This window comes from Telmatherina bonti (assembly GCF_933228915.1).
Source record: "Telmatherina bonti genome assembly, chromosome: 8".
Classification (NCBI taxonomy): Eukaryota; Metazoa; Chordata; class Actinopteri; order Atheriniformes; family Telmatherinidae; genus Telmatherina; species Telmatherina bonti.
Genome location: NC_136626.1, coordinates 39,324,982 through 39,345,066, shown reverse-complemented (window position 1 = coordinate 39,345,066; position 20,085 = coordinate 39,324,982). Strand labels below are relative to the sequence as shown.

The window sequence follows — 20,085 nt, the reverse complement described above, 5'->3', positions numbered from 1 at the left end:
GTTAGCGAAGCCTGGATCCTCCTGTCAAGAGTAAAACACGAGCTGTGGAGGACACAGAGTTTCAGGGTTTCCTGTCAGACGCAGCGACCCAACATAGATTAGCCGTTACCATGGAAACGACTAGTCTAACGCGGCCACTGATTTCACATATTTATCATGATTATCATAAGTATTCCAATTCAGGGTCGTGTGCACGCTACCAAGTGTTGGAGGTAGTAGTCTGCACGCTACCAAGTGTTGGAGGTAGTAGTCTGCACGCTACCAAGTGTTGGAGGTAGTAGTCTGCACGCTACCAAGTGTTGGAGGTAGTAGTCTGCACGCTACCAAGTGTTGGAGGTAGTAGTCTGCACGCTACCAAGTGTTGGAGGTAGTAGTCTGCACGCTACCAAGTGTTGGAGGTAGTAGTCTGCACGCTACCAAGTGCTGGAGGTAGTAGTCTGCACGCTACCAAGTGCTGGAGGTAGTAGTCTGCACGCTACCAAGTGCTGGAGGTAGTAGTCTGCACGCTACCAAGTGTTGGAGGTAGTAGTCTGCACGCTACCAAGTGTTGGAGGTAGTAGTCTGCACGCTACCAAGTGCTGGAGGTAGTAGTCTGCACGCTACCAACTGTTGGAGGTAGTAGTCTGCACGCTACCAAGTGTTGGAGGTAGTAGTCTGCACGCTACCAACTGTTGGAGGTAGTAGTCTGCACACTACCAAGTGTTGGAGGTAGTAGTCTGCACGCTACCAACTGTTGGAGGTAGTAGTCTGCACACTACCAAGTGTTGGAGGTAGTAGTCTGCACGCTACCAAGTGTTGGAGGTAGTAGTCTGCACACTACCAAGTGCTGGAGGTAGTAGTCTGCACGCTACCAAGTGTTGGAGGTAGTAGTCTGCACGCTACCAACTGTTGGAGGTAGTAGTCTGCACACTACCAAGTGTTGGAGGTAGTAGTCTGCACGCTACCAAGTGTTGGAGGTAGTAGTCTGCACACTACCAAGTGTTGGAGGTAGTAGTCTGCACGCTACCAACTGTTGGAGGTAGTAGTCTGCACACTACCAAGTGTTGGAGGTAGTAGTCTGCACGCTACCAAGTGTTGGAGGTAGTAGTCTGCACGCTACCAACTGTTGGAGGTAGTAGTCTGCACGCTACCAAGTGTTGGAGGTAGTAGTCTGCACGCTACCAACTGTTGGAGGTAGTAGTCTGCACGCTACCAACTGTTGGAGGTAGTAGTCTGCACGCTACCAAGTGCTGGAGGTAGTAGTCTGCACGCTACCAACTGTTGGAGGTAGTAGTCTGCACGCTACCAACTGTTGGAGGTAGTAGTCTGCACACTACCAAGTGTTGGAGGTAGTAGTCTGCACACTACCAACTGTTGGAGGTAGTAGTCTGCACGCTACCAACTGTTGGAGGTAGTAGTCTGCACGCTACCAACTGTTGGAGGTAGTAGTCTGCACGCTACCAAGTGTTGGAGGTAGTAGTCTGCACACTACCAAGTGCTGGAGGTAGTAGTCTGCACGCTACCAACTGTTGGAGGTAGTAGTCTGCACGCTACCAAGTGTTGGAGGTAGTAGTCTGCACACTACCAAGTGCTGGAGGTAGTAGTCTGCACGCTACCAAGTGTTGGAGGTAGTAGTCTGCACACTACCAAGTGTTGGAGGTAGTAGTCTGCACGCTACCAACTGTTGGAGGTAGTAGTCTGCACGCTACCAAGTGCTGGAGGTAGTAGTCTGCACGCTACCAAGTGTTGGAGGTAGTAGTCTGCACGCTACCAAGTGTTGGAGGTAGTAGTCTGCACGCTACCAACTGTTGGAGGTAGTAGTCTGCACGCTACCAAGTGTTGGAGGTAGTAGTCTGCACGCTACCAACTGTTGGAGGTAGTAGTCTGCACGCTACCAAGTGTTGGAGGTAGTAGTCTGCACGCTACCAACTGTTGGAGGTAGTAGTCTGCACGTTACCAAGTGTTGGAGGTAGTAGTCTGCACGCTACCAACTGTTGGAGGTAGTAGTCTGCACGCTACCAAGTGTTGGAGGTAGCAGTCTGCACACTACCAAGTGTTGGAGGTAGTAGTCTGCACACTACCAAGTGTTGGAGGTAGTAGTCTGCACGCTACCAAGTGCTGGAGGTAGTAGTCTGCACACTACCAAGTGTTGGAGGTAGTAGTCTGCACGCTACCAAGTGTTGGAGGTAGTAGTCTGCACGCTACCAAGTGTTGGAGGTAGTAGTCTGCACGCTACCAAGTGCTGGAGGTAGTAGTCTGCACACTACCAAGTGTTGGAGGTAGTAGTCTGCACGTTACCAAGTGTTGGAGGTAGTAGTCTGCACGCTACCAACTGTTGGAGGTAGTAGTCTGCACGCTACCAAGTGTTGGAGGTAGTAGTCTGCACGCTACCAACTGTTGGAGGTAGTAGTCTGCACGCTACCAACTGTTGGAGGTAGTAGTCTGCACGCTACCAACTGTTGGAGGTAGTAGTCTGCACGCTACCAAGTGCTGGAGGTAGTAGTCTGCACGCTACCAACTGTTGGAGGTAGTAGTCTGCACACTACCAAGTGTTGGAGGTAGTAGTCTGCACACTACCAACTGTTGGAGGTAGTAGTCTGCACGCTACCAAATGCTGGAGGTAGTAGTCTGCACACTACCAAATGCTGGAGGTAGTAGTCTGCACGCTACCAACTGTTGGAGGTAGTAGTCTGCACGCTACCAACTGTTGGAGGTGGTAGTCTGCACGCTACCAAGTGTTGGAGGTAGTAGTCTGCACACTACCAAGTGCTGGAGGTAGTAGTCTGCACGCTACCAAGTGTTGGAGGTAGTAGTCTGCACGCTACCAACTGTTGGAGGTAGTAGTCTGCACGCTACCAACTGTTGGAGGTAGTAGTCTGCACGCTACCAACTGTTGGAGGTAGTAGTCTGCACGCTACCAAGTGTTGGAGGTAGTAGTCTGCACACTACCAAGTGCTGGAGGTAGTAGTCTGCACGCTACCAAGTGTTGGAGGTAGTAGTCTGCACGCTACCAAGTGTTGGAGGTAGTAGTCTGCACGCTACCAACTGTTGGAGGTAGTAGTCTGCACGCTACCAAGTGCTGGAGGTAGTAGTCTGCACGCTACCAAGTGTTGGAGGTAGTAGTCTGCACGCTACCAAGTGTTGGAGGTAGTAGTCTGCACGCTACCAACTGTTGGAGGTAGTAGTCTGCACGCTACCAAGTGTTGGAGGTAGTAGTCTGCACGCTACCAACTGTTGGAGGTAGTAGTCTGCACGCTACCAAGTGTTGGAGGTAGTAGTCTGCACGCTACCAACTGTTGGAGGTAGTAGTCTGCACGTTACCAAGTGTTGGAGGTAGTAGTCTGCACGCTACCAACTGTTGGAGGTAGTAGTCTGCACGCTACCAAGTGTTGGAGGTAGCAGTCTGCACACTACCAAGTGTTGGAGGTAGTAGTCTGCACGCTACCAAGTGTTGGAGGTAGTAGTCTGCACACTACCAAGTGCTGGAGGTAGTAGTCTGCACACTACCAAGTGTTGGAGGTAGTAGTCTGCACGTTACCAAGTGTTGGAGGTAGTAGTCTGCACGCTACCAAGTGCTGGAGGTAGTAGTCTGCACGCTACCAAGTGTTGGAGGTAGTAGTCTGCACGCTACCAACTGTTGGAGGTAGTAGTCTGCACGCTACCAACTGTTGGAGGTAGTAGTCTGCACGCTACCAAGTGCTGGAGGTAGTAGTCTGCACGCTACCAACTGTTGGAGGTAGTAGTCTGCACGCTACCAACTGTTGGAGGTAGTAGTCTGCACGCTACCAAGTGCTGGAGGTAGTAGTCTGCACGCTACCAAGTGCTGGAGGTAGTAGTCTGCACGCTACCAACTGTTGGAGGTAGTAGTCTGCACGCTACCAAGTGCTGGAGGTAGTAGTCTGCACGCTACCAACTGTTGGAGGTAGTAGTCTGCACGCTACCAAGTGCTGGAGGTAGTAGTCTGCACGCTACCAAGTGCTGGAGGTAGTAGTCTGCACGCTACCAAGTGTTGGAGGTAGTAGTCTGCACGCTACCAACTGTTGGAGGTAGTAGTCTGCACGCTACCAAGTGTTGGAGGTAGTAGTCTGCACGCTACCAACTGTTGGAGGTAGTAGTCTGCACGCTACCAACTGTTGGAGGTAGTAGTCTGCACGCTACCAACTGTTGGAGGTAGTAGTCTGCACGCTACCAACTGTTGGAGGTAGTAGTCTGCACGCTACCAACTGTTGGAGGTAGTAGTCTGCACGCTACCAACTGTTGGAGGTAGTAGTCTGCAGGCTACCAAGTGCTGGAGGTAGTAGTCTGCACGCTACCAAGTGCTGGAGGTAGTAGTCTGCACGCTACCAACTGTTGGAGGTAGTAGTCTGCACGCTACCAAGTGCTGGAGGTAGTAGTCTGCACGCTACCAACTGTTGGAGGTAGTAGTCTGCACGCTACCAAGTGCTGGAGGTAGTAGTCTGCACGCTACCAAGTGCTGGAGGTAGTAGTCTGCACGCTACCAAGTGTTGGAGGTAGTAGTCTGCACGCTACCAACTGTTGGAGGTAGTAGTCTGCACGCTACCAACTGTTGGAGGTAGTAGTCTGCACGCTACCAACTGTTGGAGGTAGTAGTCTGCACGCAGCCAAGTGTTGGAGGTAGTAGTCTGCACGCTACCAAGTGTTGGAGGTAGTAGTCTGCACGCTACCAAGTGTTGGAGGTAGTAGTCTGCACGCTACCAAGTGCTGGAGGTAGTAGTCTGCACGCTACCAAGTGCTGGAGGTAGTAGTCTGCACGCTACCAAGTGCTGGAGGTAGTAGTCTGCACGCTACCAAGTGCTGGAGGTAGTAGTCTGCACGCTACCAAGTGCTGGAGGTAGTAGTCTGCACGCTATCAAGTGCTGGAGGTAGTAGTCTGCACGCTACCAAGTGTTGGAGGTAGTAGTCTGCACGCTACCAACTGTTGGAGGTAGTAGTCTGCACGCTACCAAGTGCTGGAGGTAGTAGTCTGCACGCTACCAACTGTTGGAGGTAGTAGTCTGCACACTACCAAGTGCTGGAGGTAGTAGTCTGCACGCTACCAAGTGTTGGAGGTAGTAGTCTGCACGCTACCAAGTGCTGGAGGTAGTAGTCTGCACGCTACCAACTGTTGGAGGTAGTAGTCTGCACACTACCAAGTGCTGGAGGTAGTAGTCTGCACGCTACCAAGTGTTGGAGGTAGTAGTCTGCACGCTACCAAGTGCTGGAGGTAGTAGTCTGCACGCTACCAAGTGCTGGAGGTAGTAGTCTGCACGCTACCAACTGTTGGAGGTAGTAGTCTGCACGCTACCAACTGTTGGAGGTAGTAGTCTGCACGCTACCAAGTGCTGGAGGTAGTAGTCTGCACGCTACCAAGTGCTGGAGGTAGTAGTCTGCACACTACCAACTGTTGGAGGTAGTAGTCTGCACGCTACCAAGTGTTGGAGGTAGTAGTCTGCACGCTACCAAGTGTTGGAGGTAGTAGTCTGCACACTACCAAGTGCTGGAGGTAGTAGTCTGCACGCTACCAAGTGTTGGAGGTAGTAGTCTGCACGCTACCAAGTGTTGGAGGTAGTAGTCTGCACGCTACCAACTGTTGGAGGTAGTAGTCTGCACGCTACCAACTGTTGGAGGTAGTAGTCTGCACGCTACCAAGTGCTGGAGGTAGTAGTCTGCACGCTACCAACTGTTGGAGGTAGTAGTCTGCACACTACCAAGTGCTGGAGGTAGTAGTCTGCACGCTACCAAGTGCTGGAGGTAGTAGTCTGCACGCTACCAACTGTTGGAGGTAGTAGTCTGCACGCTACCAACTGTTGGAGGTAGTAGTCTGCACGCTACCAAGTGTTGGAGGTAGTAGTCTGCACACTACCAAGTGTTGGAGGTAGTAGTCTGCACACTACCAACTGTTGGAGGTAGTAGTCTGCACGCTACCAAATGCTGGAGGTAGTAGTCTGCACACTACCAAATGCTGGAGGTAGTAGTCTGCACGCTACCAACTGTTGGAGGTAGTAGTCTGCACGCTACCAACTGTTGGAGGTAGTAGTCTGCACGCTACCAACTGTTGGAGGTAGTAGTCTGCACGCTACCAACTGTTGGAGGTAGTAGTCTGCACGCTACCAAGTGTTGGAGGTAGTAGTCTGCACACTACCAAGTGCTGGAGGTAGTAGTCTGCACGCTACCAACTGTTGGAGGTAGTAGTCTGCACGCTACCAAGTGTTGGAGGTAGTAGTCTGCACGCTACCAAGTGTTGGAGGTAGTAGTCTGCACGCTACCAACTGTTGGAGGTAGTAGTCTGCACGCTACCAAGTGTTGGAGGTAGTAGTCTGCACGCTACCAACTGTTGGAGGTAGTAGTCTGCACGCTACCAACTGTTGGAGGTAGTAGTCTGCACGCTACCAAGTGCTGGAGGTAGTAGTCTGCACGCTACCAACTGTTGGAGGTAGTAGTCTGCACGCTACCAAGTGTTGGAGGTAGTAGTCTGCACGCTACCAACTGTTGGAGGTAGTAGTCTGCACGCTACCAAGTGTTGGAGGTAGTAGTCTGCACGCTACCAACTGTTGGAGGTAGTAGTCTGCACGCTACCAAGTGTTGGAGGTAGTAGTCTGCACGCTACCAACTGTTGGAGGTAGTAGTCTGCACGCTACCAACTGTTGGAGGTAGTAGTCTGCACGCTACCAAGTGCTGGAGGTAGTAGTCTGCACGCTACCAACTGTTGGAGGTAGTAGTCTGCACACTACCAAGTGTTGGAGGTAGTAGTCTGCACACTACCAACTGTTGGAGGTAGTAGTCTGCACGCTACCAAATGCTGGAGGTAGTAGTCTGCACACTACCAAATGCTGGAGGTAGTAGTCTGCACGCTACCAACTGTTGGAGGTAGTAGTCTGCACGCTACCAACTGTTGGAGGTAGTAGTCTGCACGCTACCAAGTGTTGGAGGTAGTAGTCTGCACACTACCAAGTGCTGGAGGTAGTAGTCTGCACGCTACCAACTGTTGGAGGTAGTAGTCTGCACGCTACCAAGTGTTGGAGGTAGTAGTCTGCACGCTACCAAGTGTTGGAGGTAGTAGTCTGCACGCTACCAACTGTTGGAGGTAGTAGTCTGCACGCTACCAAGTGTTGGAGGTAGTAGTCTGCACGCTACCAACTGTTGGAGGTAGTAGTCTGCACGCTACCAAGTGTTGGAGGTAGTAGTCTGCACGCTACCAACTGTTGGAGGTAGTAGTCTGCACGTTACCAAGTGTTGGAGGTAGTAGTCTGCACGCTACCAACTGTTGGAGGTAGTAGTCTGCACGCTACCAAGTGTTGGAGGTAGCAGTCTGCACACTACCAAGTGTTGGAGGTAGTAGTCTGCACGCTACCAAGTGTTGGAGGTAGTAGTCTGCACACTACCAAGTGCTGGAGGTAGTAGTCTGCACACTACCAAGTGTTGGAGGTAGTAGTCTGCACGTTACCAAGTGTTGGAGGTAGTAGTCTGCACGCTACCAAGTGCTGGAGGTAGTAGTCTGCACGCTACCAAGTGTTGGAGGTAGTAGTCTGCACGCTACCAACTGTTGGAGGTAGTAGTCTGCACGCTACCAACTGTTGGAGGTAGTAGTCTGCACGCTACCAAGTGCTGGAGGTAGTAGTCTGCACGCTACCAACTGTTGGAGGTAGTAGTCTGCACGCTACCAACTGTTGGAGGTAGTAGTCTGCACGCTACCAAGTGCTGGAGGTAGTAGTCTGCACGCTACCAAGTGCTGGAGGTAGTAGTCTGCACGCTACCAACTGTTGGAGGTAGTAGTCTGCACGCTACCAAGTGCTGGAGGTAGTAGTCTGCACGCTACCAACTGTTGGAGGTAGTAGTCTGCACGCTACCAAGTGCTGGAGGTAGTAGTCTGCACGCTACCAAGTGCTGGAGGTAGTAGTCTGCACGCTACCAAGTGTTGGAGGTAGTAGTCTGCACGCTACCAACTGTTGGAGGTAGTAGTCTGCACGCTACCAAGTGTTGGAGGTAGTAGTCTGCACGCTACCAACTGTTGGAGGTAGTAGTCTGCACGCTACCAACTGTTGGAGGTAGTAGTCTGCACGCTACCAACTGTTGGAGGTAGTAGTCTGCACGCTACCAACTGTTGGAGGTAGTAGTCTGCACGCTACCAAGTGCTGGAGGTAGTAGTCTGCACGCTACCAACTGTTGGAGGTAGTAGTCTGCACGCTACCAACTGTTGGAGGTAGTAGTCTGCACGCTACCAAGTGCTGGAGGTAGTAGTCTGCACGCTACCAAGTGCTGGAGGTAGTAGTCTGCACGCTACCAACTGTTGGAGGTAGTAGTCTGCACGCTACCAAGTGCTGGAGGTAGTAGTCTGCACGCTACCAACTGTTGGAGGTAGTAGTCTGCACGCTACCAAGTGCTGGAGGTAGTAGTCTGCACGCTACCAAGTGCTGGAGGTAGTAGTCTGCACGCTACCAAGTGTTGGAGGTAGTAGTCTGCACGCTACCAACTGTTGGAGGTAGTAGTCTGCACGCTACCAACTGTTGGAGGTAGTAGTCTGCACGCTACCAACTGTTGGAGGTAGTAGTCTGCACGCAGCCAAGTGTTGGAGGTAGTAGTCTGCACGCTACCAAGTGTTGGAGGTAGTAGTCTGCACGCTACCAAGTGTTGGAGGTAGTAGTCTGCACGCTACCAAGTGCTGGAGGTAGTAGTCTGCACGCTACCAAGTGCTGGCGGTAGTAGTCTGCACGCTACCAAGTGCTGGAGGTAGTAGTCTGCACGCTACCAAGTGCTGGAGGTAGTAGTCTGCACGCTACCAAGTGCTGGAGGTAGTAGTCTGCACGCTATCAAGTGCTGGAGGTAGTAGTCTGCACGCTACCAAGTGTTGGAGGTAGTAGTCTGCACGCTACCAACTGTTGGAGGTAGTAGTCTGCACGCTACCAAGTGCTGGAGGTAGTAGTCTGCACGCTACCAACTGTTGGAGGTAGTAGTCTGCACGCTACCAAGTGCTGGAGGTAGTAGTCTGCACGCTACCAAGTGCTGGAGGTAGTAGTCTGCACGCTACCAAGTGTTGGAGGTAGTAGTCTGCACGCTACCAAGTGTTGGAGGTAGTAGTCTGCACGCTACCAAGTGTTGGAGGTAGTAGTCTGCACGCTACCAACTGTTGGAGGTAGTAGTCTGCACGCTACCAACTGTTGGAGGTAGTAGTCTGCACGCTACCAACTGTTGGAGGTAGTAGTCTGCACGCTACCAACTGTTGGAGGTAGTAGTCTGCACGCTACCAAGTGCTGGAGGTAGTAGTCTGCACGCTACCAACTGTTGGAGGTAGTAGTCTGCACGCTACCAACTGTTGGAGGTAGTAGTCTGCACGCTACCAAGTGCTGGAGGTAGTAGTCTGCACGCTACCAAGTGCTGGAGGTAGTAGTCTGCACGCTACCAACTGTTGGAGGTAGTAGTCTGCACGCTACCAAGTGCTGGAGGTAGTAGTCTGCACGCTACCAACTGTTGGAGGTAGTAGTCTGCACGCTACCAAGTGCTGGAGGTAGTAGTCTGCACGCTACCAAGTGCTGGAGGTAGTAGTCTGCACGCTACCAAGTGTTGGAGGTAGTAGTCTGCACGCTACCAACTGTTGGAGGTAGTAGTCTGCACGCTACCAACTGTTGGAGGTAGTAGTCTGCACGCTACCAACTGTTGGAGGTAGTAGTCTGCACGCAGCCAAGTGTTGGAGGTAGTAGTCTGCACGCTACCAAGTGTTGGAGGTAGTAGTCTGCACGCTACCAAGTGTTGGAGGTAGTAGTCTGCACGCTACCAAGTGCTGGAGGTAGTAGTCTGCACGCTACCAAGTGCTGGCGGTAGTAGTGTGCACGCTACCAAGTGCTGGAGGTAGTAGTCTGCACGCTACCAAGTGCTGGAGGTAGTAGTCTGCACGCTACCAAGTGCTGGAGGTAGTAGTCTGCACGCTATCAAGTGCTGGAGGTAGTAGTCTGCACGCTACCAAGTGTTGGAGGTAGTAGTCTGCACGCTACCAACTGTTGGAGGTAGTAGTCTGCACGCTACCAAGTGCTGGAGGTAGTAGTCTGCACGCTACCAACTGTTGGAGGTAGTAGTCTGCACACTACCAAGTGCTGGAGGTAGTAGTCTGCACGCTACCAAGTGTTGGAGGTAGTAGTCTGCACGCTACCAAGTGCTGGAGGTAGTAGTCTGCACGCTACCAAGTGCTGGAGGTAGTAGTCTGCACGCTACCAAGTGCTGGAGGTAGTAGTCTGCACGCTACCAACTGTTGGAGGTAGTAGTCTGCACGCTACCAACTGTTGGAGGTAGTAGTCTGCACGCTACCAAGTGCTGGAGGTAGTAGTCTGCACGCTACCAAGTGCTGGAGGTAGTAGTCTGCACACTACCAACTGTTGGAGGTAGTAGTCTGCACGCTACCAAGTGTTGGAGGTAGTAGTCTGCACGCTACCAAGTGTTGGAGGTAGTAGTCTGCACACTACCAAGTGCTGGAGGTAGTAGTCTGCACGCTACCAAGTGCTGGAGGTAGTAGTCTGCACGCTACCAACTGTTGGAGGTAGTAGTCTGCACGCTACCAACTGTTGGAGGTAGTAGTCTGCACGCTACCAAGTGTTGGAGGTAGTAGTCTGCACGCTACCAACTGTTGGAGGTAGTAGTCTGCACGCTACCAACTGTTGGAGGTAGTAGTCTGCACGCTACCAAGTGCTGGAGGTAGTAGTCTGCACGCTACCAACTGTTGGAGGTAGTAGTCTGCACACTTCCAAGTGCTGGAGGTAGTAGTCTGCACGCTACCAACTGTTGGAGGTAGTAGTCTGCACGCTACCAAGTGCTGGAGGTAGTAGTCTGCACGCTACCAACTGTTGGAGGTAGTAGTCTGCACGCTACCAACTGTTGGAGGTAGTAGTCTGCACGCTACCAAGTGTTGGAGGTAGTAGTCTGCACACTACCAAGTGTTGGAGGTAGTAGTCTGCACACTACCAACTGTTGGAGGTAGTAGTCTGCACGCTACCAAATGCTGGAGGTAGTAGTCTGCACACTACCAAATGCTGGAGGTAGTAGTCTGCACGCTACCAACTGTTGGAGGTAGTAGTCTGCACGCTACCAACTGTTGGAGGTAGTAGTCTGCACGCTACCAACTGTTGGAGGTAGTAGTCTGCACGCTACCAAGTGTTGGAGGTAGTAGTCTGCACACTACCAAGTGCTGGAGGTAGTAGTCTGCACGCTACCAACTGTTGGAGGTAGTAGTCTGCACGCTACCAAGTGTTGGAGGTAGTAGTCTGCACGCTACCAAGTGTTGGAGGTAGTAGTCTGCACGCTACCAACTGTTGGAGGTAGTAGTCTGCACGCTACCAAGTGTTGGAGGTAGTAGTCTGCACGCTACCAACTGTTGGAGGTAGTAGTCTGCACGCTACCAACTGTTGGAGGTAGTAGTCTGCACGCTACCAACTGTTGGAGGTAGTAGTCTGCACGTTACCAAGTGTTGGAGGTAGTAGTCTGCACGCTACCAACTGTTGGAGGTAGTAGTCTGCACGCTACCAAGTGTTGGAGGTAGCAGTCTGCACACTACCAAGTGTTGGAGGTAGCAGTCTGCACGCTACCAAGTGTTGGAGGTAGTAGTCTGCACGCTACCAAGTGCTGGAGGTAGTAGTCTGCACGCTACCAACGGTTGGAGGTAGTAGTCTGCACGCTACCAAGTGCTGGAGATAGTAGTCTGCACACTACCAAGTGTTGGAGGTAGTAGTCTGCACGTTACCAAGTGTTGGAGGTAGTAGTCTGCACGCTACCAACTGTTGGAGGTAGTAGTCTGCACGCTACCAACTGTTGGAGGTAGTAGTCTGCACGCTACCAACTGTTGGAGGTAGTAGTCTGCACGCTACCAACTGTTGGAGGTAGTAGTCTGCACGCTACCAACTGTTGGAGGTAGTAGTCTGCACGCTACCAACTGTTGGAGGTAGTAGTCTGCACGCTACCAAGTGTTGGAGGTAGTAGTCTGCACACTACCAAGTGCTGGAGGTAGTAGTCTGCACGCTACCAAGTGTTGGAGGTAGTAGTCTGCACACTACCAAGTGTTGGAGGTAGTAGTCTGCACGCTACCAAGTGTTGGAGGTAGTAGTCTGCACGCTATCAAGTGTTGGAGGTAGTAGTCTGCACGCTATAGAGTGTTGGAGGTAGTAGTCTGCACGCTACCAACTGTTGGAGGTAGTAGTCTGCACGCTACCAAGTGTTGGAGGTAGTAGTCTGCACGCTACCAACTGTTGGAGGTAGTAGTCTGCACACTACCAAGTGCTGGAGGTAGTAGTCTGCACGCTACCAACTGTTGGAGGTAGTAGTCTGCACGTTACCAAGTGTTGGAGGTAGTAGTCTGCACGCTACCAAGTGCTGGAGGTAGTAGTCTGCACACTACCAACTGTTGGAGGTAGTAGTCTGCACGCTACCAAGTGCTGGAGGTAGTAGTCTGCACGCTACCAACTATTGGAGGTAGTAGTCTGCACACTACCAAGTGTTGGAGGTAGTAGTCTGCACGCTACCAACTGTTGGAGGTAGTAGTCTGCACGCTACCAACTGTTGGAGGTAGTAGTCTGCACGCTACCAACTGTTGGAGGTAGTAGTCTGCACGCTACCAAGTGTTGGAGGTAGTAGTCTGCACGCTACCAAGTGTTGGAGGTAGTAGTCTGCACGCTACCAACTGTTGGAGGTAGTAGTCTGCACGCTACCAACTGTTGGAGGTAGTAGTCTGCACGCTACCAACTGTTGGAGGTAGTAGTCTGCACGCTACCAAGTGCTGGAAGTAGTAGTCTGCACGCTACCAAGTGCTGGAGGTAGTAGTCTGCACGCTACCAACTGTTGGAGGTAGTAGTCTGCACGCTACCAAGTGTTGGAGGTAGTAGTCTGCACGCTACCAACTGTTGGAGGTAGTAGTCTGCACGCTACCAACTGTTGGAGGTAGTAGTCTGCACGCTACCAACTGTTGGAGGTAGTAGTCTGCACGCTACCAAGTGCTGGAGGTAGTAGTCTGCACGCTACCAAGTGCTGGAGGTAGTAGTCTGCACGCTACCAAGTGTTGGAGGTAGTAGTCTGCACGCTACCAACTGTTGGAGGTAGTAGTCTGCACGCAGCCAAGTGTTGGAGGTAGTAGTCTGCACGCTACCAACTGTTGGAGGTAGTAGTCTGCACGCTACCAACTGTTGGAGGTAGTAGTCTGCACGCAGCCAAGTGCTGGAGGTAGTAGTCTGCACGCTACCAAGTGCTGGAGGTAGTAGTCTGCACACTACCAAGTGTTGGAGGTAGTAGTCTGCACGCTACCAACTGTTGGAGGTAGTAGTCTGCACGCTACCAACTGTTGGAGGTAGTAGTCTGCACACTACCAAGTGTTGGAGGTAGTAGTCTGCACGCTACCAACTGTTGGAGGTAGTAGTCTGCACGCTACCAACTGTTGGAGGTAGTAGTCTGCACGCTACCAAGTGCTGGAGGTAGTAGTCTGCACACTACCAAGTGCTGGAGGTAGCAGTCTGCACGCTACCAAGTGCTGGAGGTAGTAGTCTGCACGCTACCAACTGTTGGAGGTAGTAGTCTGCACGCAGCCAAGTGCTGGAGGTAGTAGTCTGCACGCTACCAAGTGCTGGAGGTAGTAGTCTGCACGCTACCAACTGTTGGAGGTAGTAGTCTGCACGCAGCCAAGTGCTGGAGGTAGTAGTCTGCACGCTACCAAGTGCTGGAGGTAGTAGTCTGCACGCTACCAACTGTTGGAGGTAGTAGTCTGCACACTACCAAGTGCTGGAGGTAGTAGTCTGCACGCAGCCAACTGTTGGAGGTAGTAGTCTGCACGCTACCAACTGTTGGAGGTAGTAGTCTGCACGCTACCAACTGTTGGAGGTAGTAGTCTGCACGCTACCAACTGTTGGAGGTAGTAGTCTGCACGCTACCAAGTGCTGGAGGTAGTAGTCTGCACGCTACCAACTGTTGGAGGTAGTAGTCTGCACGCTACCAACTGTTGGAGGTAGTAGTCTGCACGCAGCCAAGTGTTGGAGGTAGTAGTCTGCACGCTACCAACTGTTGGAGGTAGTAGTCTGCACGCTACCAACTGTTGGAGGTAGTAGTCTGCACGCAGCCAAGTGCTGGAGGTAGTAGTCTGCACGCTACCAAGTGCTGGAGGTAGTAGTCTGCACGCTACCAACTGTTGGAGGTGGTAGTCTGCACACTACCAAGTGTTGGAGGTAGTAGTCTGCACGCTACCAAGTGTTGGAGGTAGTAGTCTGCACGCTACCAAGTGCTGGAGGTAGTAGTCTGCACACTACCAAGTGCTGGAGGTAGTAGTCTGCACGCTACCAACTGTTGGAGGTAGTAGCCTGCACGCTACCAACTGTTGGAGGTAGTAGTCTGCACGCTACCAAGTGCTGGAGGTAGTAGTCTGCACGCTACCAAGTGCTGGAGGTAGTAGTCTGCACGCTACCAAGTGCTGGAGGTAGTAGTCTGCACGCTACCAAGTGTTGGAGGTAGTAGTCTGCACGCTACCAAGTGTTGGAGGTAGTAGTCTGCACGCTACCAACTGTTGGAGGTAGTAGTCTGAACGCTACCAAGTGTTGGAGGTAGTAGTCTGCACGCTACCAAGTGCTGGAGGTAGTAGTCTGCACGCTACCAACTGTTGGAGGTAGTAGTCTGCACGCTACCAAGTGCTGGAGGTAGTAGTCTGCACGCTACCAAGTGCTGGAGGTAGTAGTCTGAACGCTACCAACTGTTGGAGGTAGTAGTCTGAACGCTACCAAGTGTTGGAGGTAGTAGTCTGCACGCTACCAAGTGCTGGAGGTAGTAGTCTGCACGCTACCAACTGTTGGAGGTAGTAGTCTGCACGCTACCAAGTGCTGGAGGTAGTAGTCTGCACGCTACCAAGTGCTGGAGGTAGTAGTCTGAACGCTACCAACTGTTGGAGGTAGTAGTCTGCACGCTACCAAGTGTTGGAGGTAGTAGTCTGCACGCTACCAACTGTTGGAGATAGTAGTCTGCACGCTACCAAGTGCTGGAGGTAGTAGTCTGAACGCTACCAACTGTTGGAGATAGTAGTCTGCACACTACCAAGTGTTGGAGGTAGTAGTCTGCACGCTACCAAGTGCTGGAGGTAGTAGTCTGAACGCTACCAAGTGTTGGAGGTAGTAGTCTGCACGCTACCAAGTGTTGTAGGCAGTAGTCTGAACGCTACCAAGTGTTGGAGGTAGTAGTCTGCACACTACCAAGTGTTGGAGGTAGTAGTCTGCACGCTACCAAGTGCTGGAGGTAGTAGTCTGCACGCTACCAACTGTTGGAGGTAGTAGTCTGCACACTACCAAGTGTTGGAGGTAGTAGTCTGCACGCTACCAAGTGCTGGAGGTAGTAGTCTGCACGCTACCAAGTGCTGGAGGTAGTAGTCTGCACGCTACCAAGTGTTGGAGGTAGTAGTCTGCACACTACCAAGTGTTGGAGGTAGTAGTCTGCACGCTACCAACTGTTGGAGGTAGTAGTCTGCACACTACCAAGTGCTGGAGGTAGTAGTCTGCACGCTACCAAGTGCTGGAGGTAGTAGTCTGCACGCTACCAAGTGCTGGAGGTAGTAGTCTGCACGCTACCAAGTGCTGGAGGTAGTAGTCTGCATGCTACCAAGTGCTGGAGGTAGTAGTCTGCATGCTACCAACTGTTGGAGGTAGTAGTCTGCATGCTACCAACTGTTGGAGGTAGTAGTCTGCACGCTACCAAGTGTTGGAGGTAGTAGTCTGCACGCTACCAACTGTTGGAGGTAGTAGTCTGCACGCTACCAACTGTTGGAGGTAGTAGTCTGCACGCTACCAACTGTTGGAGGTAATCTGCATGCTACCAAGTGCACTTACCGCTAGTGAAATGAGAATTACCCATAATGCTCCAGGATGAGCTGTGAGGCAGCAGAGGACTGGAGCATTATGGGTAACGGTCATTTACTCGGTAGTCTGTCTTGTTCCATGACGATAAGCTCAGTGTGGAGACGACGTAGAACACTTCGGGTGTAGTCTACACATTCATATATACACACGTGTTCAGACCCTGAACTGGAACAGGCTACAATGACACGTGCGCACTTGGAAGTGTGTGCACATGTTGTACACACCCATTGCTGCCTCTTTGGTGAGCTGCCCATGATACTTGGAGCAGTCGTTCAGCATGCCACGCAGCTGCTCCACGTTGTGTTTGTCAGGCTGGAAAACGAAGGCATGCGAGCAGCGTTTGGTGTGCACGGTGGCTGGTCTGATGGTCTCTGTGCGTCCATGTCTGAAAGCGGCAGTGCTGCATGACTCGTAGGTGGCTACCGTGTGGCCGTACTGCCTCAGGAAGCCCATCTGGAAGGCCAGCTGTGCGACAGCGTCTGGACTCAGCTTACTCTTCTTCAGCTGCTCCTTCCCACCTCTGTGGAACTGCATGGCATCGATGGCGAGTTTGGACACGGCCGAGTCGAAGTTCTCCTTGGCTTTTTTGATGCCGCCCTGCAGCTCAGCGTCCAGGTTGAAGTGAAGCTTTCGTACAGCCGAGGCTGAGTCAACAGCAGCAGGTTGAGAATCCGGGTGCACCAGCGGCCGCTCCGTCGTGTCTTTAAAGATCTCGTTCTGAAAGCGAAGGACGGCCACGCCGTCGCCCCACGAGTGCTCAAAGTTAATGGCTGCCTGTCCATCTTTGGTCACGATGATGCTGAAGGACTTGTCATACCAGCGGTTGCAGCCGTCTCCATGCAGCATGTTGTGGGAGATGTGAATGTGGTCCCGCATGCTCTCGTCATCCAGACACAGACAGAAAAGGGCGCTGTCCACAAGCCGTAAATTCTCTGCATTTCCAGCAGCTATCAGCTTGTCTCTCAGCCCGGCCCACACGTCCCGGTTCTCACTGGTCAGCACGCCCAGAGGGTACGCCGCCTCCGCCGAGTCGGACAAAATGAACTTCAGGTGGGACTGGATCTCTGCAGGCTTCACCAGATTCCCGTCTCTGTCAACGATGTCAAACACGTAAATGTTTCCTTTTCTCATCACGAGCAGATGTCGGCCTTCCTGTTCAGTGAAGAGCTCGTCTCGCCCCCGTTTAGGAATACGGGTCGAGTTAAAGAGACGGAAGTACTGGGACATGTCCAGAGGGTATGCGTTCACCATGAAGGCGCCGTACCAGGACAGAGAGGACGGGACCCAGCGGATCAGCTTCTTGAATCTATCGGTGTCACTCTTTGCTGGGTTCAGATGGAAAACCTCGGGCTCCAGTAATCCTGCTCGCAGCGTTTTCATGAAGCGCACGGCTGAACACACCATGTTGGTGGACCGCACCAGCTGCCCATTGTAGTCCTGCTTCGGGTCTGGATTGAAGGACATGAAGGGGTTGAAGTTCAGCACCACAGAGTCCCGCGCAGACAGATACATGTCGAACCACGGACCTGAAAGAAGCACATGTGGTAAAACTGATACTTTCTACATGAAAGTTTCTAACCCAGGAGAGTCATTTTAATTCAGTTTTTTTATCTGGTAAAATAAGCGTGAAATAATGACAACTACAGTTTTCTCTGCCTTTCGCACAAATTATGTACTTGTGTATTTCATGAACTTTTTAGAAATTATTATAAAAAACTTGATAGGTATAGGGATGTTTCCTCTGCTTGATGCAGATGATCTGACCATTCCTAGACTAGCATCTTTTCCACGATGTGTCTTTCCACATGCTTGTTTAAGAACTGAGAAGCCGTTCACTGCATTGTTTGGGGTAAAATAACATATGGCAGCAGGAAGACAACCCAACAGGAGGCTGTTAACTCACTGAAATTCCATCATACAAACTTACATCAGAAAGATAAAACAAATTATCCTTCTGCCTTTATTTGATCACGTACCCATTTAAGCACGCTCCATGTAAAGGAAGTATAAGTATATATAGAAATATACATGTACAAAATACAGACATGTCGTCTGAATTAATGCTTGTGTTTTTATAAAAACTACTTGATATTATTCATATATTTTGTTTGAATATTTGTTTTGTCTTTCATTATTTCCTTCTGTGTATTTTGTTAGAATCTTCCATATTTTCTCTGAAGCTGTCGTTGTAAAACACCACTCTGTACCAGAGATGTAGCTTGTGTGCTTGTTGTTCTTGTCCTGAGCCACCAGCTCCTCGTGCAGCTGTTTTCCCACACCGTTCTGGAAATCCAGAGCGATTTTCTCCGTTGTTCTGAAGGGAACAGGTAAACAAAGCTGTGTTAGAGTGGAAAGCATCCAGTCATCAATACATCCTAATACAAACACACCTGAAATGATGCTCATCCAGCAGCGGCTTCTGGGCTGCTAAATACCTCTTGATAGTATCCTCCAGTTTTGGGATGGGGAGCCTAAACAGACAACAGCCCAAATCATTTAATTTTGTACATTTCCATAGTCAGTAAGTTAAAAAAAAAATCTTTCATTTGAAAAATGAACATCAAGAGACTGGTTAAACTGGTACATTAAATAATGTCCCCAATAAGTCAGCTGTCAATGTGTCAGCGCCAACCAGGTTAAATCCAACCTGAACTTTTACCTACAGTCATTTATAATTGATGACTGGGTCACCTTCTTTCACTTAACACATAACTGGACTGGTACTACCTGGACTGGACTAGTATTATCTGGACTGGACTGGTATTATCTGGACTGGACTAGTATTACCTGGACTGGACTTGTATTATCTGGACTGGACTGAACTGGTACTACTTGGACTGGTATTACCTGGACTGGACTAGTATTATCTGGACTGGACTAGTATTACCTGGACTGGACTAGTATTATCTGGACTGGACTAGTATTACCTGGACTGGACTGGACTGGTATTATCTGGACTGGACTGGTACTACCTGGACTGGACTGGTATTATCTGGACTGGACTAGTATTACCTGGACTGGACTGGACTGGTATTATCTGGACTGGACTGGTACTACCTGGACTGGACTGGTATTATCTGGACTGGACCGGTACTATCTGGACTGGACTGGACTGGTACTATCTGGACTGGACTGATACTATCTGGACTGGACTGGACTGGACTGGTACTATCTGGACTGGACTGGTACTATCTGGACTGGACTGGACTGGTACTACTTGGACTGGTATTACCTGGACTGGACTAGTATTATCTGGACTGGACTAGTATTACCTGGACTGGACTAGTATTATCTGGACTGGACTAGTATTACCTGGACTGGACTGGACTGGTATTATCTGGACTGGACTGGTACTACCTGGACTGGACTGGTATTATCTGGACTGGACTAGTATTACCTGGACTGGACTGGACTGGTATTATCTGGACTGGACTGGTACTACCTGGACTGGACTGGTATTATCTGGACTGGACCGGTACTATCTGGACTGGACTGGACTGGTACTATCTGGACTGGACTGATACTATCTGGACTGGACTGGACTGGACTGGTACTATCTGGACTGGACTGGTACTATCTGGACTGGACTGGACTGGTACTATCTGGACTGGACTGATACTATCTGGACTGGACTGGTACTATCTGGACTGGACTGGACTGGTACTATCTGGACTGGACTGGTACTATCTGATTAATAACAGTCCAATTCCTTCAGAGAGTCCAACACATTGAACACTCCCATTGATCATCTTACCTGGGTAAACTCTTCTGGTAATGCATGGATGGGACCAGGCTCTCATGTAAATACTCTGAAGACGAGGTTTTCCTGCTGCTGTATTCCCGGGAATGAACAATTACTGCAGCTCTTCTCCAGTCAGTCACATTCCCACATTTCCACACAGAAGTAGCTTTCTGCACTGAAAGCAAACTGGCCATGGTCCGAGCTGATAAACTCAATATATACAGAGGTTACTTCTTAATGTGGGGAAAAAAAAAAAAACCCAATTATTTCAGTGTAAAAGACAAATAAGGGACAAAAGGACAGTCAGTAGTTGTCAGACAGATAACGTGCTAACGTTAGCTCAATTTAACTTCAGGACATCAGTTTGACATTTTAGGAGTGGCAAAGCAACGAAAATATCTTTTTGTAAGTCGTTTCAATTGATAAAAAACAAAGTATTTCGTAAGCTACAAAAAGTAATAAATAAAACTAAATCGACAAAAGGAAGTGTGACCTGGCCAACATATCACG

The 20,085-nt window shown here is 50.7% G+C and overlaps 1 protein-coding gene across 2 annotated transcripts in view; it reads right to left on the bottom strand.

Moving 5' to 3' along the window:
• The window catches only part of cpt2 (carnitine palmitoyltransferase 2), a 20,706-nt gene extending 621 nt beyond the window's left edge, over positions 1–20,085 (bottom strand). Inside the window, exons 1-4 of one of the 2 annotated variants that reach the window (XM_079244527.1) lie at positions 19,588–20,085; positions 18,224–18,304; positions 18,041–18,147; positions 16,058–17,359 (exon numbers count right to left, since the gene is read on the bottom strand). In XM_079244527.1, coding sequence (XP_079100653.1) covers positions 16,058–17,359; positions 18,041–18,147; positions 18,224–18,304; positions 19,588–19,769 — 1,672 coding nt within the window. In that variant the 5' untranslated portion in view covers positions 19,770–20,085. The remainder of the gene's footprint in view (positions 1–16,057; positions 17,360–18,040; positions 18,148–18,223; positions 18,305–19,587) is intronic. The other variant, XM_079244528.1, reaches the window with a different exon arrangement.